Genomic DNA, 25,243 nt, shown 5'->3' with positions numbered 1-25,243 from the left:
GCCAAAGGCAGGGGTGGTGGGTGGGCAGACCCAGGAGGCCCTGACACAGGAAGAGGGGGTGCCATGAAAGACGCAGGAGGCCTCCACTTGAGCCGCAGTTTCCCAGTTTATTGGAAGTGGAAGCTTTGCAAGAAGGTCGAAACTAACCCGTCACAGGAAGGACGGCCCTGGGCAGGCCCGGAGCGGCTGCTGCAGACGGGAAGGGGCCGTGCCCTGCCCTGCGGCTGCGGACTACAGCGGCTGCGATTTTCTGCCGACCGATCACAGACGTCTTCTCCCAAACAATAAACACATCTCCAGTACAAACACAGGCGTAGGGTAATCACTATAAAGGGGTATAATATAGATTGTCCCCAAGGGGGGAGAACACAATTTTCAAACACTGCCCTTGTCTGTCGGTTTTGCTTTTGTTGACAGGTTGAGAGCATGTTGGAAAAATAAATATTTAGGAAAAGCGCACACACAGCGCCCTCACTACAAGGAGTTCTGGAAGGGACACACACAAAACACAGTATAGAACCCAGAAAATAAGACCAACCAGTAAGTATGGCTTTCTTAAGCGTCGCACACGTCACAGAATGAGCGAAAATAAGATCATCTTTCATCATATTGCAAAAAGTTCCAGTTTTTGCATTTTCTCAGAGTTTCTTTTTTAAAAAGGAAGATGTGCAAAGTCGGAAGGAGTAGCTGTGTCTCGAGTCGAGGTCCCTATTCAGTCCTGGCAGTGTTACGACTGTTTCCCAAAACCCAGAGTCCGAACATACAACCTGGTCAGGATCCAGAGCTTGATACAAAAGTCCTACAGGTTCCCTGTCCCCCCCACCCCGAAGAACTCACCACTCAACGCACTGCATTTTCCACTTTGGTGTTGCAAACACCAAAATACAGACAGACACGAACAAAAAAGTACAAAACGTGAAATGTAATCTACACATTTTTTCCTCTTCATAAAAAAATATTTATTAGGTTTAAACATTGATTAAAAAAAAAAAACCAGTCACGTAAAAAAACCCTTCGCCACACGCCTTTTCCCTCCACGCCTCCTGAGTGGGCGCGTTCACCTCCACGGACCGCGGCCAGCCGCCCGGCGCACGCCCGGGGGACTGGGTGGGCAGGGGTGGGGCCCTCGGTTTTCCAGTACAGTGTTGATTTTAGGAAGAAAATGCCCCTGTGGCACTGACAGCAACCCCCCGAAAACGTCAGCAAGGGTGGTCGGGAGCAGGGAGCGGCGGGTCAGAGCGAGATGTCCTGAGTGCGAGGCAGAGGTGGCCCAGGGGGTGGGCGGGGCGGCCTGAGCGGTGGGACCAGTACAAAACCCAGAGACACTGTTGGTAGCAAAGGTCTGGTTTCCAAATACATTTGTAAGAAAGGAGGTCTGTTTAGAAAAGGGTCAGGAAGTCGGGGAGGTACATAGTTCTGAGGGCCCCATGAGGGGTGCAGCCCAGGGCCTCACTGGTGAAAGGCAGCAAGGGAAGTGTGTCCCAGAGCCCTGCACTGGCCTCGCCACTTCGGTGTCGGGAAGGGCGGCCTTCGTCCCCACGTCCCCACGGAGGACAGGAGTGCGGGCGGCCCCGTCCGCGCCCTCTATCCGGGGGTGCCCGGCTCCCCAGCAGCCGCCCCGGGCAAGCACTCCAGGTCACCATCGGAACCCAAGGTGGGGACTCGTGGGATTCTCCTGTTTCCACCTAAAAAGAGTAGATGTGACTCCGCGGCCCGCCGCATAGCAGCTGACAGCCCGCGGCCTGAGAACAGGAACACGGTCCTCAGCAGGGGCCTCCGCCGGGCGGGCGCAGGACGGAATGTCTGAGTAGAGAGTGCGGCTCCCGGTGGCCGGGCGGGAAGGGGACAGAGCAGGGCGGGTCCTGCGGCCCAGGGGACGGTCCTCCCAGCGGGGCCCTTGCTTTTCACTCAGAAAAGACCGGAGTTGTGAAGCGGCGGGAAGCTCATCTCCAGAGCCGACGGACGGACCGACAGGCGGAAGGTAAGACAACGCCAGGCTTCGTCACGTCAGAAAAATAATGCCAACCACATAATCGTATGCAACTACCTCAAATACGTCTCCGACGACTTAAAAAGTTTGGTTACCCACGCGGGGAGGTGTGAGCAGCACGAGCGGTCCGGTCCCCACCCCCACTGTTAGCAGCAACAAGGCAAGGGCACCCGGGGGCGGGGGGCGAGCGGGAGCGGCCTGGGCACGACGGCGGGGCCGAGGGGCCGAGGCCGCCCCGGGCTCCCCAAGGAAGTGCGGAACGGAGAGCCCGGGCGCCCCGAAGGGACCTGAGTGGCCGGCAGCGGGGAGCTCCGAGCCCTGCACCAGAGGAGCGTGGCACGTCGGTCCTCACCCGGCCGCCTCCACGGGAAGATAGCACCTGGGAGACCTCGGCCCTGGCCGGGGCTTCTGCAGCTGTTCGATGGGAAGCACCAAAGCCCAGAGGCGGGAGGGCCCCGGGGCTTCCTGGACACTGGGCCTGAGTTCCGCGAGGAATGGCCACGACTGCGGCAGAAGGCTGTGGCCGTGGCCGTAGGCAGTGACCAGGCTGCTGAGAAAGGGCGAGCAGAGCGGGGGGGCGGGGGGCTCCAGCACTGGACATCGGATGTATGCAACACCTTCCTTAACGTCCCTTGGACCTGTGGCCTCGGGGACGACGCTCAGGACTCCGACCAGGCCCGACCGTGACCTGGTCATCGGGCCATCGTGCGTCCTAAGAACCGGCTGGCCACATGGGCTCCCTTAATGCCCTAGCCACACGTACCTGCCGGGGACCCTCCCTTCGTCCCTGCAGACACGAGGGAACATGTGCTCTCCCTCTGCTCAAACCCACCCTGTGCCCCTCAACGTCCTGTTCGGTCCCGGAGCCCCGACTCGCTGGGGTCATGCCTGCCTCAGAGCCCGCGGGCTTCCGTGTGTGTCTGGGGGCAGGAGCAGAACAAAGGGGGGTCAGCGTGGTCTGGCCCCAGGCGAGAGCAGATCCCTAGGCAAACACGCGTGCACACGCACACACACACGCACACGCACGCACACACATGTGCACGCACACACACACGCATGGTGGAGGGGGGCACGGCCACGGCCCCGCCCCCAGGAGGGATGGCAGGGCCCCGCCCCGCAGCCTAGGAGATCCAGGAGAAGTCCTTGTCGGGCGCGCCCGGGGGGCTGCCGGGTCCCCGCGGTGAGTCCTCGTCCTCCTTCTCGGCCACCAGCAGCGCGTCCTCGTGGGCCAGGCCCACCTCGTCCTCGTCCTCACACAGCTCCTCCTCGCCCTCCCCCCGCGGGTCGTCCGGGTCTTCCAGGTAGGGCCCATCGCCAGGGAACAGCTCGGGGGAGCCCTCGGTGCCGCCGCCGTCCAGAGGCCCGGCCACGCCTCGGCCCGCGCAGTCAGCACAGACGCCGTGACGCCGCGAGCCATGCTTGATGCCCACGCTGGCGGCTGACATGAACACGCGGCTGCACAACTTGCACACGTACTTCTTGTCCTTGCTGTGGACCTGCGGGGGAGCGGGTGGTCAGCGCGCGGGGGGGGGATGGGCGGTCAGTGGGGGGGATGGGTGGTCAGCGCGGGGAAGGGGGAGGGGGTGGTCAGTGCAGGGGGAGGGGGTGGTCAGTGCAGGGGGATGGACGGTCAGTGCGGGGGGATGGGCGGTCAGTGAGGGGGGATGGGCGGTCAGTGAGGGGGATGGGCGGTCAGTGGGGGGATGGGCGGTCAGTGAGGGGGGATGGGCGGTCAGTGAGGGGGATGGGCGGTCAGTGAGGGGGATGGGCGGTCAGTGAGGGGGATGGGCGGTCAGTGAGGGGGGATGGGCGGTCAGTGAGGGGGATGGGCGGTCAGTGAGGGGGATGGGTGGTCAGCGGGGGGAAGGGGGAGGGGGTGGTCAGTGCAGGGGGATGGGCGGTCAGTGAGGGGGATGGGCGGTCAGTGAGGGGGATGGGCGGTCAGTGAGGGGGATGGGCGGTCAGTGAGGCGGATGGGCGGTCAGTGAGGGGGATGGGCGGTCAGTGAGGGGGATGGGCGGTCAGTGAGGGGGATGGGCGGTCAGTGAGGGGGATGGGCGGTCAGTGGGGGGGATGGGTGGTCAGCGGGGGAAAGGGGGAGGGGGTGGTCAGTGCAGGGGGATGGGCGGTCAGTGAGGGGGATGGGCGGTCAGTGAGGGGGATGGGTGGTCAGTGAGGGGGATGGGCGGTCAGTGAGGGGGATGGGCGGTCAGTGAGGGGGGTGGGTGGTCAGTGAGGGGGATGGGCGGTCAGTGAGGGGGGTGGGTGGTCAGTGAGGGGGATGGGCGGTCAGTGAGGGGGATGGGCGGTCAGCGTGGGGAAGAGGGACGGGTGGTCGGTGCAGGGAGCAGGAGGCTGCAGTTTTAATTCCTCAGATTTTTCGGAGTTCCCTGGTGTCCAGAGCAGTGAAGTGAATGAAAACACAGCGAGTGGTGTCAGGGTGGGGAAGGTTTGCTGAGCTGCGTCTTCCCCCACACCCGGAACACACCCTCACCGACGGGTCCCCGTCCTGGGGGCTGGGCCCTTGGAAGGGGCCCCTTCCCCGTCCTGGCCGGAGGGCTCCTTGTCGCCCAGCACAGGGGCTCCACAGGCGGCCGCGAACGGTCCCCGCCCACGGAGACCATCGCTCCACGGTTCGCGGCCGCCCAGCGTCCACTGGCTGGGCCCCGACACGTCCTGAATCTAGAAACGGAGCCTCACACGACGCGGTCCCTGGGACCCTCCCGTCTGTCTCTTCCGTTTGTTCTATTTTCCAGCCAGGGCCCCCTCGACCCTCCCCCGACAGAAGCTGTTCTGAGAGCCGGCCGGGCTGCGCCAGGGGAGGTTAGGGTTAGGGTTACGGTTACGGTTAGGGTTAGGGTTCCCAAGAAGGGAGTCGGGGGCTGTGCCAGGACGGCCCGGAGCGACAAAGGTGTCGTGGGGAGCCCCTCGGCCAGCGCCAGATGGTCAGGCCCCTGTTCGGACAAGCACGTGGAGGAGAGAGGGAGGCTGTGGGCACCGTGGCAACCCGGGGCTCGTCCTCAATGGGAGGCCACTCCTGAGACACCCCCCACCCAGAGGACTCCTGGCGCCGCCGCCCCAGTCCCTCCCACTGCATGGGACGGCGTCTGCCCAGCGGGGACGCCGAGTGCCCCTACTGCTGGCAGACGCTCAGCGGCTTCTGGAGGTCGGGGCTCCCAACCACGAAAGGGGAAGACATGGAGCCTCTTCTCAGAAAAAGGCAAACCTGCACACATTTTAAGTACATTTTCAGGGATTTATGTTCCTCCCTGAAGCCCAAGCAGGACCCCAGGATGGAAATCTGGCCCCATCCCAGGTAAACGACAATGACCGCACAGAGCCTCCGGCAGACCGTCTCCTGCAGCAAGGGCGTGGTTTGCCAGGGAAAGCCGTCACAGCCTGCGAGCGACAACCTCCAGCACCTGAGTGTGGCCAGCGAGCACCGTTCACCTCCGAGTGGGACAGCGTGGGCATCGGCACATGTGTCCCCCCAGGTTTCCGTGGTAATGTGAGCCTCTGTGGCTCTCAGGGTGGGCTCCGCAGAGGGGCCACATGGACGAAAGGCCAGCTCTGCAGTCGGCGGCCTCAAGTTAGCCGCAGCGACTGCCTCACAGACCTGCCGTCCAGGCCGGGGCTACCGCTTCCCCCGCTGCTGGACCCCACGACGGGGGTGGGGGGACACTGCAGGCCGGGCCATGGGACATCCCTCGGTCAGCTGGGCTGGGCCCCCTGCCTCTTGGGGCTGTCCCCACTCCAGCTTTGCTGCCTGACTTCACGGGAGTCTTCCCGGGTGTCCTCACCCCCAAATAAGAGCCCCCACTGGGCTGGAAAGATGAAACAACAGGCTAGTAAGGTTGCCCCGTGCAGAGAGCCAACGGGGGGATCCAAGCAGAGTAAATCTGGATGCGACCCCAAAGTGAGGCAGAGCCCCCCACGCACCCCAGATGGACACACACAGGCAAAGACCCCACTTGTCCACGCGGCTCCCCTCACCAGCAGCCAGGCCTGAGGGTGTCACCCGGCCCTCCCCCAGCCACCTGCTGCCCTTGCGCTAGGGCACCCCTGGGTCACCCTCACCACGGCCCACACAGCCCTTCCACACCTCCTGGGGCTTCTCAGCATGCTGCAGGGTCAGCCAAGTCTGTGCCCTGAGGACGACTCCTGACACCGTGCAGATTCCCAGACTCATGACATCACCCCGATGCCCTCTCCCGGCCCCTGTGGCACAGGCTGAGGGCTCTGGGCATCTGCCCCCAGGGCCGCCTCCACCGCATCAGTCCTGCAAGCTCCAGCTGGCCCCACCCTCAGCCCCGAACCCCGCCTTGAGTGCGTGTCTCAAGAAGATGACACTGTGCACAACCTTGTGGTCCAGCCGTCGCTCCCACAGTTCATCTCGCCTGCCCAAGGCTCCCTTGCCCTGTGTGTTTTGGCAAATCTGCCTCCGTGTTTCAAGGACGACCTCTGTCACTCCTTGACCGAGCACATGCATCCATTCAGCACCTGCCCGCTGGGTGCCCGCCACTGCCAGGCAACCCAACACTTACAAGGCCATGGGGGAGCCAGGGGCGTCCCACCATGACTTGGAGCCGGGGCACTGGAGGAAGTGACATGGTGGGACACGAGGGGCCCAGGGCAGGGGTCCTGGCAGGGGAGGAAGCACTTGCCAAGGCCTGGTTGGAGCTTGCCAAAGCCAGGCCGAGCTCTGGGGCTGGGGGTGCTGTGGCCCACCTGCTTTCTGCCCCAAGTCTCAGTGGGTGGAGCTTCTCAGGAAGGGTGGGGGTCAACACGGCTCGACCTACTCAACTGGCCTTCCCCCTGCAGAGCAGAACCTGCTTTAGGGCTTCCCATGGCCCACATCATCATCCCAGCTTCCTGGACCTCTCAGCCCAGCACAGAGTGGGCCCAGCTGACCCCATGAGGACCCCATGCTAACTACCCTCCACTGACCATCATGCCAGCCCCATGCTGACCCTGTGACAGCCCACGCGACCCCATGCCGACTCCATGATGACACTGTGATGACCCATGCTGACCCATGCCGACCCCATGACAACCCACGCTGACCCATGATGACCATGTGATGACCCACACTGACCCCACGCTGACCCATGACAATCCGCGCTGACCCCAGGCCTACCCTGTGTGACCCTATGGTGACCCATGCTGACCCCATGCTGACCCTGTGACGACCCATGCTGGCCCATGCTGACCCCGTGCTGACCCCGTGATGACCCATGTTGACCCCACGATGACACCATGCCAACCCCATGCAACCTTGTGACGACCCACACTGACCCCATCCCGACCCCGTGGTGACCTTATGACAACCCATGCTAACCCCATGCTGACCCTGTGATGCCCCATACACCCCATGCTGACCCCCTGATGACCCATGCTGACCCATGCCAACCCCGTGACAACCTATGCTGACCCTATGCCGACCCTGTGATGACCCATGCGACCCCGTGCCGACCCTGTGACGACCCACGCTGACCCCATGCTGACCCCCCGCCCCCACTCACCAGCGTGTGCCGCTTCATGTGCTCACGCCGCGTGAACTTCTTGCCGCAGATCTCGCAGGGGTAGGGCCGCTCCCCGGTGTGAGAGCGCATGTGCCGCTTGAGGATGCACTGGTGCATGGCCGAGAAGCTGCAGTAGGGACATTTGAACTTCTTTCTGATCACCGTGAACTCGTTCACTGAAAGACAGCAGACCCGCGAACTCAGTGAGCCGCCCGCCCCCGCCAAGCCCACCTGGACGCCCCCATGAGGCCCACGCGTCCCACCGAAGGTTGGAGGCCGCCGCTTCCAGCGCTGCCGGCCACAGGGCCGTGAGCGTCCGAGACCCCGTGAGCGCCGCACACGCTGTCGGAACGGAGAATGACAGTGTGACGACACGTGAAGCCGGAGTCCAGGCCCCAGCCTGCGGCTCCGCTCAAGCCCATGGGCCACTGGGGGCCGGGAGCCACCGGGCAGAGCTGGCCCCTCCAGGCACCCGCAGGCCAGAGGCACTTTTCAATTAGCAATAATCGCGCCTCGGATAAACCTCATTGGCTACGATACTGCCACTGCGCAAAGGCACTTTTAATGCCCGGAGGGAAGGTGCCGTCTAAGCAGCTGGGGGCACAGCCGAGGGAGAGGCTCGGGTCAGCCCCCAATGTGCAGCAGGACCGCTGAGTGGCCTCTGTCCCGGGTGTGACCCCTCTCGCCCGTTCTGCCTGCATTTCAGGAAGCGATGCCACGGGCCCCAGAGGGATCATCCTGTGACCTGCTCAAACGCATGGCAGCGGCCGCATCCCACACCAGGACGTGGCCACCCTTCAGAGGCACCTTGCCTCACACGCCAGGGCATCTCCTGATGGGGATCACGGGGTCTGGGGTCCCATGCATCAGACCCACTGTGCAGCGCCCCACCAAGCATGGGCAGCTTATCCTGAGTGGTGCCCTCGGCGATGGGCACACCCAGACACCACAGTTAGCCCCTCTGGAACACGCAGAGCCTCCACCCAGTAACCCCATTAACCTTGAGGACTGGAAGCAATCGTCCCAGACTTCACCAGGATCGCTGAGAGCGGCCAGGGCCTGGGATCTCACTTCTTGGCACACAAGGAGCCTGGTGGTGGACACCTGTCCAGATGCATTTCCCCAGGGCCCTCACGCTCTACAGCCCGGACGGCACCTGGCCGGCTGGACATGGCACCAGCACCCCAAACACAGGCCAAAAGTCCCCACAGTCACAAACACTGGCCAAGGCCAAAGGCAGGGTGCTGGAATGAACCCCAGGAGGGGTGCGGACACCGTCAGCCCGGTGGTCGTCCACTGGGTCCTCCGAACCCTACCAAATGTCCAAGTGTGGCAGGCCCTGGCCACAGTCACCACTGCCCGAGGAGGTGCCCAGGCAGCAGATAAGAAAACAAATGCCCCAGAGTGACACAGCCCAAGACAGCGGGACCCAGCGAAGCTGAGGTGACTCAGAGCCTGGGTCCCTCTTGCAGGAGGGAAGCAGCCAGCCTACTGGAAGGATGACCACCTGTCCCCACAACCGTGGGCCGCCCACCATGCCACCCAGTAGCAGGGGCCCTCCCTGCCATCTCCGTGAGCCACGCCCACGGCCCCGAGACCCATTCTGCTGTTCAGGCCCAGCCATGGGCATGTCAGCACGGAAACGACAGGTGCAGAGTGGCAGGAACCACACTGGCTCCTGGGCTCCCTGTGCCGAGCTGGCCCTCACCGCTGCACCTCTGCCCCTAACACACGCCTGCTTCAGTGTGTGGAAACGCTGTGTTGCTCTCTCTGCTTTATGCTCAACGTGAGGCTCGAACTCACAACCCTGAGATCAAGAGTCGCACACTTCACGACTGAGCCAGCTGGACGCCCCAGAGAGCAGTCTCCAACTTTTTTTTAAAAGTATTTCTTGGGGCACCTGGGTGGCTCAGTGGGTTAAAGCTCAGGTCATGGTCTCAGGGTCCTGAGATCAAGCCCCACATCGGGCTCTCTGCTCAGCGGGGAGCCTGCTTCCTCCTCTCTGTCTGTCTGCCTCTCTGCCTGCTTGTGATCTCTGTCAAATTAAAATAATAATAATAATAATAATCTAAAATAAATAAATAAATAAATAAAGTATTTCTTGCAGGAACCCTTAAAGGGCATCTAAACACGCAAGGAACCCGGATTTCTTTTGTTCCCACGGGCAGTGGTGCGAGCCCGTCCTACCGTGTGCCTAGAGCTCCAGGCCCTGGTGTGAGAGTCGGTCCTCCCAGCACAGCCTTCCAGGGTGACCTCTAGGCATCCTCAGGCCCCCACGGCCCCAGCACTAGGCTGCGTGGACTTGATCACAGCTCACAACCGATGCCACTGCCTGGAGCCTGGCCGCCCGCTCGCCCCGTGGTCTCCGTGCCCGTAAGAGGGACGCTGCATCCCCCCAACACCTCTCTCGGAAATCTGTCCTGGCCAAGGCAGTAGAGCATTTGCTCCCAATCAGAAGCTCTGCCCATGCGTTTGCTGGCACAGGGGCGCGTGTGCGTGCGTGTGGCAGGAGCCGGGGGCGGGATGGACGCCGCAGCCGTGCCTCGGGGAAGACAGCAAAACCAGAAGGCCGCAGGGAGCACAGAAGGCACGTGGCAGCCGCGTGCACCCCGCGGCCCAGCCACGAGGACCACCTCAGCTGACAGCTCAGCGTCCGACCTGGACTCTCCTCTCTGCGCACAAACGGGCTCTAGATCGCAGACTGGAATGGTGACACACAGTCACGCAGGCCACTATTCCGCTAACACACAGTGGCCGGCTGTCCACGCCACCATTTCAGTGGCGGCCCGCACGGGTCTGGGGCCCTCACTGACCCAGCGGAGACCTTCCTGCTGGATGTCCACGCCGCGCCCGCCGCTCGGCCCCCGTGCACGAGTCCGTGAGCTCCCCGACGGGCGCGCCTTGCCTCCTGCACGCACAGCCTCAGAAGAGGCACGGGCCGAGCTGCCGCCGCCTGTCCCCGCGCGGCCGTCCTGTCTGCTGCCCTCGGCCGAGGTGCAGGGAAGCCGTGCGGGTGTGCCGGACATCGGACATCGGTGCCCGCTGTCACCGTACGCGCTCTGCCAGCCTGGCCTCCGGGCTGGAGGAGAGAGCTGCAGGAGTTTCTGGGGTGTCCGTGCAGCCAGAAGGGAGCTGCCCTTCCTAAGGGAGGGCCTCGAGCCAGGGGGAGCTCAGGCTGTGGCCCCCGGAGCAGGGCTCCTGCACCCCCACAGCGGGACCGAGTCAGGGCAGCCTCACAGCCCGCACACTCGATGCAGCCGGGCCGGCCCGCAGACCAGGCCTGCCGGGGTCGTCCTCTCGGCTCTGCGCCTTCGGTCCTCCCCAGGGGTTCTCCAAGGCACCGTGATCCCACTTTTCATCTTACACCAAATAAAGCAAAGGCACCACCCACTCTGGGATGGAGAGGAAGTGAACTCTTGCCTCATTTTATTAAAGCAACCTTTTCTGAGAGTATTTGTTCATGGCCTCTGTTCTGCTTCTATAAACACGCAAGTTATAATGCCCTATTACGTATTCTAGCCTTCTGTATTTAGCAACTTGGACTCACACGTGAAAAAGAACTGATTTCTGTGCAGAAGTGCTGCATTTTTTCCCCTAGAAAAACAACGGAGAATGCACAGGCGTGAGTGTGGCTGTTTGTTAGGGACCCTCCCTGGCTGGGAAGAGCCTGCGCGGGGCTCCAGGCACTAAGAACACACACTTTCTGAAGCAAAGATGACGATGTTGGCTTTTTCTTATTATGTTCGTTTCCTGCCTCCACCAGAACACCAGGAACGGGGCGGTCGAAGGCACCAAAGAGCTACCCATCTGCAGCTGGGGAGCCCGAGTCTGGGACCCAGGTGTCGCAGGGCTGTGCCCCCTCTGGAGGCTCCAGGGAGGGTCCTTCCTGCCCCTTCCAGCTCCTGAGGGTCCAGGAGTGCTGGACTTGTGGCCACATCTTCCCATCTCCGCCTCCTTCATGTGGCTTCTCCATGTCTGGGTCCCTCCTCTTCTGTCTCTTATAAGGACCCTTGTCATTGGATTTAGGTCCAACTTGGATATTCCAAGATGTAGTTCTATCTGCAAAGATCCTTCTATCCACATAGGGTCACATCCACAGGTTCCGGGGATTAGGACGTGGACGCAGCTCTGGCGTGGGGGACAGCATTCCACCACCTCCGGGAACGAACAGCACCGTGAGCAGTAAGGGAATGTTCATTGGCTGTCGTGATCGGAACTTCTTCTTGGAAAGAACCGAACACTTCCAGAACCTGTGACGTACAGTCTCTGTGTGTTCGGAAAACTTGCCACAGCACACGGTTTTCTTCTCATAAACGCTGAGAGAGCCTGAGAAGGTCAACAGTGACAGCGTCACTGAAATGATGGAAAAGCACAAATCCATCCAACCGAAGCAGACGCTCGCGGCCGCTCTGTCCAAACCAGAAGCCCTCCCTGAGACCGAGCGCTCCGGCGTGCACAGGAAGCTTATGACCAAGAAGCAGGTTCCGATGCCGCAGTGGACTCTGCAGAGCAAGGAGCCCGGTGACACCTGATCCAGTGTTGCAGAAATGCATCTGTAGGAAGCCTGCCGGGCCGCCGCCACCTGTCCTTGACCCCCACCCCCACCCCCACCCCTTGCAGCCCCGCAGGAGGGTCGGACGCGCCGGAGAAGCGAACACTCCAGAACCATTTCATGATCACCTCAAAGCCTCCAGGGAACCGCCGGCGATGCAGACGGCTGCCCGAGGCGGCTTCTCCAGGAGGGCACACGGGTCTTCCCTCACGACCATCGCATGTTCACTCGGCTTCTGACTGTAATTTCCAAACACTGCACTTCAAGTGCATTTCAGAAACAGGTCCAAACAGGAACCCCACTTTGTTTTTCCAATAATAAGTTTATTAACTTGTAAGCGGCCAATTATTTTGTCTTCGAACATAGCGAAGCTCTAATGTGTCCAAACTACTTTTGAAAGGTTTTCTAACCCTACAGGAAGTGCATACAGCTGACTTACGCATGCCAGACATCCGCTTTGGGACCCCACATTTGCGGGATCACACACTCAGGTTCAGCCTTATTCACTAGCGGAGTCAGCGAAAGCCACTGCGCGGCTGTCTGGAGCAGTGGCTTGCTCCCGCTTGCTGCTGTGCTGCATTCCATGGTACAACACCAACCCCCCCACCCCGCCGCGTGCGCCGAGGGGCACCCGACCTCACGGACCATGGTGCTCAGATGGCTCCCAGACACGTCTTCTGCTGAACAGGCTCTCATTGCTCTTGGGCATACACCTAAGAGCGGACCGTCTGGGCCACAGGGAACTTGCACGTTCCGTTTCAGCAGATGGGGCCAGGCAGTGTTTCACGTGGCCGCATCAGTCTACGTCCCCTCCAGCAGCGCACGAGCATCCCAGGGGCTGTGTCTTTGCAGAGGCCTGGCTCGGGCAGTCTGTGGGTCTCTGTCCTCCGGCCTGACGCGCACCGCGAGGCTGTTGTCTGCATGTCCCACCCACGGAAGGCACCACGCCCACCGGGCACGAGCTCGCTCAGGTCTCTTCCTTGATAACTCAGCTGCCTCTTTCTTAGATGTCTTTAAAGTTTTATGTATTCTGAATATGAATCTTTTGTCCGATACATTTACTGCAAACATTTTCTCCAGCCTCTGGTCCTTTTACTCTCTGAACAGCATCTTTAGTGGAAAAATTCGTGATTTTCACCATGTCCACTTAGACAAGTGCTTTTTATGAGCTTCTTGAAAACCACCGTGATCATGAAGCTACTGTCCTCGGTTGCCTCTCTGAAACCATCCACTTTCTGATGCATCCCAAACTAATCTTTGTGCTTGGGGTGAGCTGGAAGTCAAGATTTGTTTTTCTCAACATCCGGAGCCCTCAGGATCACGTACTGAAAAGACTGTCCGGCCTCGGGGCATGGCCGAGGCACCTCCGCCCAGGCCAGGGGTCAGACCGTGTGGTCTGTGCGGACTGTGCCTGCGGGCGCCCCCTGGTGGTGGCGGACAGCCTCTTCCGTCACCCTCATCCGGGCTGCCTGTGACAGCCACGCCTTTCCTCAAGCATCCGGATGCTTGCACGTTGGGGCCCTGGGAACGCCCCTTGCAGGGTTGGCCATTTCCAAGAGAACTGTGTGTCTTTCACAGGCAAACCCACTATCACGTCGCCTTACTCACCCCAGCACCAGACAACCCCGGGTGGTCCCTGCGCCTTGGAGCGCTGAGCCACCCTAAACCTGCTTGCTCTGGACCAGCCGAGTGGTCCCTTTGGTCCCGAGGAGGCCACAGTCAGTCCCAAGGGCTCCCGGGGGAGCCCTACGTGCTGTTTTACACCCCCTTCAGCTCCCAGTCCGACAGTGTTTTAAGGAATTGGCCCATTTCCCCCAGCTTGTCAAATGTGTTGATCTAAATTGTTCACAGTATTTTCTTATTCTTGCTCTGATACCTGTAGGGTCTCAGGGGTGATCTCTACTTCACACCTTTTCTGTAGAATCAGCACAGTCTTCTGTTCGTGCTGCTCACGCCTGACAGGGACTTGTGACTTTCACTGACCTGCACGGCTGCCTTCCCTGTTCTACCCGCGTCTGCCTCCGCTTCGCTGACGTGTCCTCTTGCGCGCACTCCCGCTTACTCTGGGTTTAATTCTCTCTCCCTTTTCTCATTCCTTGACCCAAAATTAGACTACGTGCAGCTCCGGGCGCAAGGCCCCTGGCCCGTTTCACCTGCGTCCTGCGGGTCCCGATGGGCTCTCTCGTCACACCACTCAGTGCAAAGTATTCTGCCATCTCCGCTGTGACTTCTTGGACTCGAGCATTACTTAAAAGTATGTTGTTCAGGGCGCCTGGGTGGCTCAGTGGGTTAAGCCGCTGCCTTCGGCTCAGGTCATGATCTCAGGGTCCTGGGATCGAGTCCCGCATCGGGCTCTCTGCTCCGCGGGGAGCCTGCTTCCTCCTCTCTCTCTCTCTCTGCCTGCCTCTCTGCCTACTTGTGATCTCTCTGTGTCAAATGAATAAATAAAATCTTTAAAAAAAAAAAAAGTATGTTGTTTGATTTCCAAACGTTTGGGGGATATTCCAGTATCTTTTTGCTGCTGATCTGTAAAGAATGACGTCAGCGGGCTCAGAGAAGACGCGGACTCCACCGAGACCCGTCTGCCCTGTGAGCGCGTCACCAGCACCTGTCACCTGCACCGGAGATTCCGCGTTTCCGATTACTCACGTTGTTACAGGTCAGCACCTGCCGAACACAGGTGGGAAACGTCCACGCAGAGTAGCAAGTTGAATCCAGGGATCTAGGAAGAGAGTGGTCCCATGTGACCGGATGGAGTCACTACAGAAACTTGGGGCTCAGTTAATATCTGGAAGCCGCTCACACCATCTCTGTCCTCAGTTACTCGTCCGCCGGCCCATCAATTACGGAGGAAATGGGTCCAAAGTCTCCCACTGGGACGTGAATTCATCTTTCTCCTTTGACTGCGGCCGACTTTCACATCACACATTTCAAAATTAGGCACGCACACTTAGGCCTGTTCCATCTCCCCCAGAACTGACCCCTTTACCATTACATGAGGTCCCTTGAGTCATAATTCTTCAGTTTACATTAATGTTAAGATTAAAGACTTCCTGTAGGGGCTTCCTTGGTTTACCTTTTTTTTTTTATTATTCATTTGAGAGAGAGAGCATGACCAGGGGCGGGGGAGGCAGAGGGAGAAGCAGATCCCCGCTGAGCAGGGAGCCTGGCGTGGGACTCAGGCTGGATGCCAGGACCCCGGGATCATGACCTGAGCCGAAGGCAGACACTTCACCCACTGGGCCGCCCAGCCGTCCTTCCTTGGCTTCTCTTACTATCTTTTTGCTTTAACACTTTCTGGGTCCTTATCTGTGAATGACATCACCTACAAACAGTGAACTTTTTCCACACCAAATTTTTTCATCTTTTTATTGCAGTGTTCAATCAACGTAGCCACGTGAAATCTACCATCTTAATATGTTTTGTTTTGTCCTTTACTCCTCCCTGCGTGCCTTATCTCTAATGAGTCAAACGCTGCCCGTCTTTTTCTCTTCCTAAGCCTCTGAGTTGTGCTTTACTGTTTCGGCCGTTATGCACACGACTTCACAAGGAATGCCGGGAGCCTTCAGCAGTCAAGCTCATCCGTCCCAGACCCCTTGTGCTGCCACCATCTTGTGTTACACTCTGATTTCTGTTAAAAACCCCACAAGATCCTCGTTTTCAGCGATCGAGACGCATCCCGTCACACGCACGCACGGCCACTCTTGCTGTCGCTCAAGGGCTGGCGAGGGCTGGCTTCCGCGCTTGGTGGCGGGGTGGGGGGCGCGTGTGGACAACAGTGTCTCCACTCAGCCCCTCTGTGAACAACACCGTGGCAGGTGTGCAGGCAGTGGCCTCCCTGGCCCTCTGATCAAGACCGTCATCAGCCTGGCTCCCGGCGAAGCAGCGTCGGTCCTCGCTGGCCGCTTTTAAGACTTCCTTCTGTCACTGGTTTCCAGTAGTTTGACAGTCCTGCCCACAGACACCGTTTTCTGTCTGGTGCTCATTCTGCTCCAAGTCCCCGGAGCTTCTTGAACCTGTCGGCTGGTGACTTCCATCGGCTCCGGCAAACGAACTGCTCTCTTTGGGTGTGTCCTGCCCCGTTTCTGCCTTTCTCCGTTGAAAATCCAATTACACACGCGTTACACATTTTCACCCTGTATCGTGTCTCTTTGCTTTTTCCCCATTCTTTTGTTTTCTTCCTCTTTAAAAAAAATATTTTATTAAAAAATATTCTATTTACTTATTTGACAGAGAGAGCGAGTGGCAGAGGGAGAAGCAGACTCCCCACCAAGCTGGGTGCCGGATGCAGGACCTGATTCCAGGACTCCGGAATCATGACCTCAGCTGAAGGCAGATGCTTACGGACTGAAGCATCCAGGTGTCCCCTCTTTTGTTTCTTTCCCTACAAGCTTCAGCGTGGACGTTCCCCAAGCTTCCAGTTCACTAACCCTGTCGTAGGTTGTGTCCAGACTGCTATTAGACTATGCAATGAATTCTTAATTTCAGACATTTTATTTTCATTTCCAGAATGTCCCGAACACTTGGGAGGACTAACCTTCGCCCTGTAGGGCTCCGTGTGCGCTGCTGTCGGGACTGCTCTAATCTGGTTTTGGTCTCACTCTGAGGAAGAGGCTTTCACATCAAGGTGTGACCCCTCCAGGGTCTCCCCTGAAAGCCCAAGGTGCCTCCCATGTTCTGTTGGGTTTTTTCCTTTTTTAACTTTTATTTACTTACATAACCTCTACACCAAACGTGGGGCTGCAACTCATGACCCCAAGAGGAACAGTCGCACACTCCTCTGACCGGGGTGACTGGTGGCACCCCTGGGCTGTCTCCATTGTCTCTGTGATCCTCCCTGGGCTTGCACAGTGCCTCCTGTGTCCCAGGGCCACACCACTGTGCATATCTGCTCGCTCCCGAGAGGCAGTCCTGTTGCACTGGGATTCTGGGTGGGGCTCAGTGTAAGGCTCAGAAGCTGAGAGAGCTCGTATGCAGACGTGGGGACTCTGTCTCCGTGGCTTCTTGCTTCTTGAGATTTGCTCCTCCGGTTCCAGTTATCCTGGGTGCCCTGAGGACACCCTCCGTCTCCTGGCCACAGAGCACCCTGCTCCAGTGTTTGGGAACCAGGCCAGAAACAAATCTGGGCGGAAAGCACAGCCCTTCAAGTCCCACCTGTGCCGGTCAGTCTCCAGGGTGTGTGTGCGCGTGTCGGCCAGATTCTCAAACAGATTTTGCCTGGAGAGTAAGCGCAGTACAAGCTGTCACAGCTGAAACTAGAAGTTCACCGAGTTTTCTTCAAGTGTTTTCTTTAAAATAAATCAATGCCTTTGCCCTAGCACTGGAGTTCTGTGCATAAGGCCAAGACCGATAAGAAGCAACACCAGATTATAGATTTCAAGTTTGGGGTTTGTTTCTGGAGGCAAGGGCTGCTAAACACGACACAGCGTGGGGCTTGCACTCACGGCCCCAGGATCAAGAGTCGTGTGCTCCACCAACGGAGCCAGCCGGGTGCCCCCGAGAGCCTGTATTTTAAATGCAACCTAACTCAGTCAAGTAGTAGCCCTCGGTGGGCGGCGGTCTCCACGCCTAGCCACGGCGCGACCCTGGCGTCTCTCCTCTCCACCGCGTGCACGTGGCAGGGACGCCCAGCTGTGCCGCACTGTGCCGGCAAGCACGCCCAGGTGAGAAGTTTTCACTGCTGAAGTTCTCTGTGTTTAGAGAAACTGATGTTACCTATTGATAAGTCTTTCTAAAAAACTCTTTGGAATCAATCATGAGCCGCGTTTCAGTGAGAAATTCAACGAAATGTAACAGCTAAAGTGTGCACGCGCACCTCGGAGAACCCCACGGCCGATGGCCGCGCAGCACGACGGGCACAAGGTTGGACGCCAGGACAGTCAGACGGCTTTCCCTTCTAAAACGGGTCTTGTGCCCTGACCACTGGACTGTCTACTATAACTGACTTCCTCATTTTTTCTTTTTACAAACTTCTTTCTTTCAGGTACTAAGGAACCCGTCTGAAATGTCTTAATTGTTTCAACATTTTAAAGATTTTTTTAAAAGATTTTATTTATTTATTAGACAGAGAGAGAGAACAAAACAGGCAGAGAAGCAGACAGAGGCGAAGGGGGAACAGGCTCCCCGCTGAGCAGAGAGCCCGATGCAGGACTCGACCCCAGGACCCTGAGATGATCGTGACCCGAGCCGAAGGCAGAGGCTTAACCCACTGAGCCACCCAGGCGTCCCCAATTTTTTTTTTATTTATAAGTTATCTCCATAGCCAAAGTGGGGCTTGAACTCACAACCCTGCCATCAAGAATGGCCCCACCAACTGAGCCAGCAGGTGCCACAACTGTCTTAAAAGTTTAACAAAAACCTTTCAGTACGACAGCACAGACACTCCCCCGTGCAGGTGCCCCTGTGAGCCGCTGGTCCACGCTGTCCACCCCAAGGACAAGTCAGCTGAGCAAATAAAAGGAAAACAGCCGCCACAGAGCCTCCGTGTCCCCACCCAGCGGACTCAGAATGTAGACGTCTACACAGGCCACTTCTGCCACAGGGTGTCCACACTTCACCATAACCTGCCTGGGACGTCCCAGCTCGAAGACCCATCAGGACAGTAGACAGTAGATGGGGACTTCCATAAAGCCATGAGGCACTGATCTCTGGGAAGGGTAACCTGCCTGGTCACCTTGACCCCGACTGGTCCTTTACCACTTTGACAACAAGTCTCTCAGCCTCTGGAAACCTGGCTCTTCCTTAGTGAAGGAAGTGGGCCCAGCAGGAGCAGCTGAGGCTCCTCCCAGACTCCGCCCAGCCACAGCCACTGGTGGGGTTGGGGGGCGCTGCTTGTTTCCTTCCCGGGAAACCGCGTGCTGCTCGAGAACCGGCAGCTTCTGCGTCCTGGACCCCGCCCCCCCCAACTACAACCACCTGCTCAGTGTACAGAGGCAGATGCGGAACCCAAGGTGTCCGGCGACGGTGGACAAGAGCAAACACAAGGAGCTCTTTCTGAAAAGAAGCGTCGTTTCAGTGGCTCTGCTCCCGGGGCCGTCTCCCTGGAGAGATGCTGGGCGACACGCGCACCGAGAACACCGTGGCTAGGCTTCGTCTTGGGTATTTCCAGACCTCATGGGGGGCAGAGCCCCTTGGTTCCTTTCTTGAGGGAGGGAGCCTGCTCTTCTGCCCCCATAGCTGGCAATCCTACACGACCCCAGTGACCCCAAGCCCTCGGTGGGAGGCTGGAGACTCGGCTGCCGGAGGCGGAGCCAGGAAGTCTCAGCTTCAAAGCCTCACACGGACGCCTGGTTCCAACCCCTGCAGCTGCCCCTGTCCTGATGTGGTTTCGCCGTCACCCAGTGGCCACCGACCCCGAACACCAGGCCTGGCCGCAGAGAGGCGCGTGGGAACGTCTGCTCCATGCAGAATGGGGTCCGGTCAAGTCTGTCCAGCCTCAATGCTATCCTATGCAGAGGCACCGGGGTCCACAGGGTGCTTCTCTCGTGGCTTCTTAGCTGACTTCATGAAAAGGCTGTCGGAGCTCGGGGTGAGCCCAGCAGGCCTGGGGGGTGGGGCACTGGCCGTGCGGGGAGATGGAAGAAGGCCCCAGGCATCCGGGCAGGCCCGCGGCCCCCACACAGACCCTCCCGGGCGACAGTCGGGGACAACTCCAGAGGAGTCCTCGCTGCCGAGCCCAGGGCTCCAGGCGTCAAGGGCATCGATCTCGAACCAGAGAGACAAGTCACAGGTGCTCGGGTGTGAGGACACCACCTTGTGCCAGGCCCTGACTGTCGCCACGAGGACCACGAGGGCATCTGGAAGGAAGGCTCCCACGGATTCTCAACGGACAGACGCTCAAAGGGAAAATCCTCTTCGTTTACGGAACGCAGCGGCCCCACAAACCACCTTGCCGGGAGAGGAATCATTTACTTAATTCCAAACCCGAAACACGTGGTTAGGCTCTTCTTAACGATTTCTTCTTCTTCAGGGAGACAAAGGAAACTAACACGCCTTTTCTCTATAAACAACCCCTTGGCCCCAGGGAACAGAGGACAGCTTGTTCTGTGTGGCCTTCCTGGGGTCCCAGAGCCCCCCGAGTCCGTGCTGGTCACGCAAACACCCAGCCCCGCCTGCAAAGCCGCCTCAGGACCAGCGAGCACTGCTGACTTTAACCGCTGCCGTCTGAGCCGAATGTCTTTCCACGAGGGGCAGACGTTCCCCAAGAACCCTCCTCCTTCGGTGGAAAAGGGCACTTGTGTTTAACTTGGTTCAAACACGTGTTTCTACTCCACAAGCATGGAGACTGGGAAGCGCGGCAGCGGTGGGGACAGACGGCAGGTGCGCTGCAGTGGGCATGGCTGTCATTCGAAGACAGCACCACGCTACCTGTCGCCGATGCTACGTATTCATAGGGGACACCTGTGTCCATACGTGGGCGGCTTCAGTCTACATGACCAGACTCACTACTGCAGAGCTGGACGTGCCTTGCCCGGTGGAGCTGAGCCAGCAGGACAGAGTGGAACAGCGGCTTCCAGCACAGAAACTCCTTACCAGCCTCTGAGCACGGCCCGGGACACGCGGACACGCCAGGGATGCACGTGAGCGCACACGGAGTTCAGGGCACACACGTGCCACACGGGCAGCCGACCCGGGACACCGGGGCACGTGGCGGCCCCCTCCCATCTTACCTGGGCTGGGGGGGGCGGTGCTGTCCTGGGACCGGTCTGGCCATTCACCAGAGCGGGCATCCCGGGCTCTGAGTGGAGGGCGGAGGGGCCCGAGGGAGGGGCTTCTGCTCTGCCATCAGCATCCCCCCAGGAGGACTGGGGCTGGTGCCAGGCCCTGGGAACACAGGAAGCGAGTCTCAGCGCATGAGCGCACGCCACCGGCGGGCTTGCTCCCAAGTAGAAGTGGCCGTGTGGTCTTGCTGTTGCGCGGAGCGCTCCGGGTCTGTCTGGGCGTCTGTCTGGGCATCTATCAGCTCAGCAGCCCCAACAGCAGGGTCTCCGCACGCGGCTTGCTTGGGGTGGGGATCTCTCTCCCAGAAGCGAAATGATTACGACAGAGGGTCACACCCCAGGAAGTCAGACACGCGGGCAGAACACGGGCACACGCACGCCCGCGGCCTGGAGAAGCGATCTTCTGGAAAACACTCCAAGGTGTGTTGCGCTGGCCGTCTACCTAGAAGCTAGTGGCATTGTCCAAAATTCCAGCGTCGATCCAGAATCAAGGACAGGTCCTTGGCTCCTGTTTCACACCCGGTGAGGACTTCTCTCTAAGCCACACCCAGGACAGAAACCAGCTCGGCAGTTTCCCGCAAAGTGCTCCTGGGCATCTGGGCAGCCCGTGGGTACAAGGGTCGGAAAGGGACGGCACAGTACGGTGGCAGCCCCTGGTCCCGTGCAGGGAGCTCCCACTGCCGCTCCCCGGTGTTCCCTCCCTGGAGCAGCAGGAGGGAACTTGGCCCATCCTTTGACTCAGACGGCTCAGCACCAGCTCTGACTCGGAGGGGGAGACCCCAGGCTCTTTCTCAGAAGCGGCGTCTACCGGTCAAGCGGCGACAATCACCAGGGACGACGTTCTCAGGTCGGAGTCACCTCGGCTGTTGGAAGGACGTGGCAGCTCTACGGGACACTCGTCCCCCCGGGCCCGCGGCGAGCCGGCCTCCTTCCCTCCAGCGGTTCCAGGAAATCAAGTAGCCACCCGCGTGCGCCAGACGTTCTGCCGGTCCGAGAAGGCGACGCCCGAGTCCAGGCCCCCCAGACCCCGGCTCGCTCGCAAATACAACTTGTAACCCAGAACCGTGTCTCAGCCAGTCAGCGTTTCTCATAGTTTCTAGTCCGTAAACGGTGACTCTGAACAGGCAGGGGCTCGCCTACCACTGAACACGTAACGGAGGAAAGAGAATCGAGTTCGGCTCACACAGAAAGCACGCAAGCTTCTTTAACCAGGTAAAGGCCGCAGGTCTAGAAAGAAACCATCTGCTGAAGCCATCAGCCAAGCCCCTGTGATCAGACCCCGAGACCTTCCCTAGAAGGTTCCACACTGTCCCAAGAGGTGGGTCCCGGCAGCTCGTCACAGCTCCAGCACTGCCTGCATATTTAAGGGTCCCCTAACTTTGGGGAGCCTGGGTGGCTCAGTGGGTTAAAGCCTCTGCCTTCGGTTCGGGTCGTGATCTCAGGGTCCCGGGATCGAGCCCCACGTCAGACTCTCCACTCAGCAGGGAGCCTGCTTCCTTCCCCCTCTCTCTCTGCCTGCCTCTCTGCCTACCTGTGATCTCTGTCAAATAAATAAATAAAATCTTTAAAAAAAAAACAAATGGTCCCCTGACCTTAAACACCTGGAACCGTCGTCCCATTCTTGTGCAGAACCGCCCCGAGCAGACCATGTTTGTGGCCCACAGCGCACCCCTCTTGGGAAGACCAGACAGAATCGCCAGGGGCCTTGGGGGCCCCATAAAGCGCCCCCTGGGCCAGGGCTGCTGTCCATAAAACATCACACCTGCCCCACGTTTCTCCGACGACGAGCCCATGCCAGCTGAGATGTGGACCCAACATCCAGCATTAACAACCAGCTCAAGGCGCCTGAAGCTGGAGGACCAAGTCCAGCTCCCTGGCACTGCCCACCCTCACCCCCGGGTCTAGGGGCGCCCGACAGCACTGCACAGGCCCCACCTCCTTCCCAAGCCACCTGCGGAGGGAGCACAGAGGCCCCTGCGCCCGCCTGAGCAGAGGGCCGGCCCCCTGCTATTGGAGCCTGGGGCGTCCGCACTCGGTGGGACGCTCGGTGGCCATGGTGACCTTGCCGGCGTGCTCTCAGCGCCTCTTCAGATGTGCGGTGGAGCCCCCCCCACCACACGCACACAGGGTCTCCCGTCTGTGGGCCGGCAATGCTAGTCGCTGCGCAGGGTGCCTGGGGGGCTTGGGCGCGCCGGCGGTGGAGCAGGGGCACAAGGGGCCCCGTCCCAACAAAGCGGGTGAGCCCTCAGTGGGCGGCGAGGGCAGAAACATGTGACCACGTCGCCACACCGTGCTCGGGGGACAGACACTTGCTCCTGCAGATAAGGGCGCACCCGGAAACCAGCAGCGGTGGCGGAGAGGCGACCGACACGGGCTTCTGCCCGTCCTGACACTTCACCACGAGCGCTTAGAGAAACCGCACTGTAAACGGGCAGCATGGGGCAGACAGACAGACGGACAGCAAACGAAGTCGCCTCGGCTCCCTCGCGCAATCTTGCGACACGTAGCGGTGGCTCGGGCCACACAGCTAATCCTGGTGCCCTTTGCAGGGACACACGTCTCAAAACCAGGTGCCCAGAAAGGCTGCCACAGCCAGGTTTCAACCATAGCCTCTGTCTGCTGACTCCGCCAGGCTGCCGCCAGGGACGGGGGCTAGCCACGACGCAGGCTGACCACAACGTTTGGGGAAACAAAGTTTTCATCCGGGTATCTTCATTCCTCATTTTAGTATATACCTGGAAAGAGACAGACTTTACTCAGGATGTCAGAAAATAGTATTTAAAATAACCCATTTTCTCACCAAGTTCTCCGGGCCCTCTGCCTCCCGTAGGTTCTTACCAAAAAAATGGGGGAAGTTAGAATATTAAAAGCAAGGAGATTAAGGGGTGCCTGGGTGGCTCAGTCATTAAGCGTCTGCCTTTGGCTCAGGTCATGATTCTGGGGTCCTAGGATTGAGCCCCGCACCAGGCTCCCTACTAGGCCAGACGCCTGCTTCTCTCTCTCCTTCTGCCTCTCCCCTGCTTGTGTTCCCTCTCGTGCTGTCTCTGTCTGTCAAATAAATAAATAAAATTTTGGGAAAAAAAAAAAAAAAGCAAGGAGATTAAAACACAACAGAAATAACAAAATACCAAAACCCACCAGGTGACTTCATGAAGAATTAGTCACAGATGCCCTAAAAATAAAGAGGAGAAGGCTCTCTCCGCTCCCTCCAAACTGGGAAGAGTCCGGCGACCACACACACCCGCAGCACGCCCGGGGCAGGCGCTGGGGCTCAGCCCCGTGCCGAGATGTATTCATCGTGCCCGGTGACCCGCACGTGAGGAGGGAGCTCCCGGACAAAAGCCCGTCCAGGAGAGCTGTGCCCAGGGACTTTACTGAGGTGTGGGGCCTGCTGCAGGGGGGCCAGGGGGCCTGGGGAGGGCCAGGGCCCAGACAGAGCGGTCCAGCGAGGGGGCCCGGGGTCCAGACCGGGTCTGGCATGGTTCCCAGCACAGACGTACCACAGGCTTTTTGCACCAGCCCACACGGAAGGCAAAGGCCAGCAGACCAGAAGACGAGTGAAAAGCATTGAAAATCACCCTTCAGGGGCGCCTGGGTGGCTCAAGTGGGTTAAGCCTCTGCCTTCGGCTCAGGTCATGATCCCAGGGTCCTGGGATCCAGCCCCGCATCAGGCTCTCTCTGCTCAGCGGGGAGCCTGCTTCCTCCTCTCTCTCTGCCTACTTGTGATCTCTGTCAGATAAATAAATAAAATATTAAAAAAAAAAGAAAAGAAAAGAAAATCACCCTTCATCCCAAAGTCACCCCTGACGGCAGAGGTGGGCACCGGTCTATCCTGCAGCCCGTGACGCGTGGCGCTCCCACGTGCGTTCGGCGTGTTATGGGGGACTGAACAAGCGAGCCCCCACCTCTCCGCACAGCCCCAAATTCCCAGTGGCATCCACAGGGCACCCCCCAGGAGAACACAGAAGCTGCCCACCGGCCCCCAAGAGCCCCGGGTTCGCAGCAACCCAGCAGCCCCCGCCAGCTGGCGGCACAAGCTCCATGGCGGCGGGGGGGCAGGACCAGCACCTGGGGACATGCGTTTGAGGGTTCACAGACACCAGCTTGTCCTAAACCCCCAACAGCTGCGGGATGCATTGTTCAAAGTGGCCCCAACATATCTCTGAAGGCTCGAGCCGGGCAGCCCGTCCTCGAGGTGCTCCGCGTGGGGCCTGACTTCACAGCCGAGCCCCAGGAACTGCGCACGGCGTCCGGGCTGCTCGGGCCGCGGCCAGGCTCTTGAGGACGTGCGGGAAATGAAGGAACAGAAGCCCTGGTCCCACCCGTGTCTCTACTAGCCACGAGCAAACCGCGTCCCTCCGACACTGAAATTTAGGGGCTCTCAGTGCGCGTGGAAATACAATTGCAAGAACACTGGCAGCGTCTTTAATCAGAGCGAGATGAAAGCAGAGAAGCCCTT

General features: G+C 59.4%; 1 protein-coding gene, 1 long non-coding RNA gene and 1 other non-coding gene across 5 annotated transcripts in view; all 3 read right to left on the bottom strand.

The window, feature by feature from the left end:
* Window positions 1-33: 33 nt before the first annotated feature.
* The window catches only part of ZBTB46 (zinc finger and BTB domain containing 46), a 62,809-nt gene continuing 37,599 nt past the window's right edge, over window positions 34-25,243 (bottom strand). For 2 of the 3 annotated variants that reach the window (XM_032353540.1, XM_032353539.1), the window contains 2 exons: window positions 7,513-7,688; window positions 34-3,486 (listed from right to left, as the gene is read on the bottom strand). In XM_032353540.1, the coding sequence (XP_032209431.1) occupies window positions 3,112-3,486; window positions 7,513-7,688 (551 nt within the window). In that variant the 3' untranslated portion in view covers window positions 34-3,111. Of the gene's footprint in view, window positions 3,487-5,362; window positions 6,806-7,512; window positions 7,689-25,243 lie in introns of those variants that run through there. The other variant, XM_032353541.1, reaches the window with a different exon arrangement.
* LOC116596608 lies at window positions 7,928-8,069 on the bottom strand. Its single transcript, XR_004288205.1, has one exon. It is a non-coding gene; the product is annotated as a U4 spliceosomal RNA (small nuclear RNA).
* On the bottom strand, window positions 16,375-22,924 carry LOC116596309. Its single transcript, XR_004288102.1, has 3 exons — window positions 22,910-22,924; window positions 17,942-17,951; window positions 16,375-16,586 (listed from the first exon to the last, which is right to left on the bottom strand). It is a non-coding gene; the product is annotated as an uncharacterized LOC116596309 (long non-coding RNA).

The sequence above is a fragment of the Mustela erminea genome, chromosome 7 (assembly GCF_009829155.1).
Source record: "Mustela erminea isolate mMusErm1 chromosome 7, mMusErm1.Pri, whole genome shotgun sequence".
NCBI lineage: Eukaryota > Metazoa > Chordata > Mammalia > Carnivora > Mustelidae > Mustela > Mustela erminea.
The sequence above is the reverse complement of the archived record's forward strand: the minus strand, read 5'-3'. Positions and strand labels throughout refer to the sequence as shown.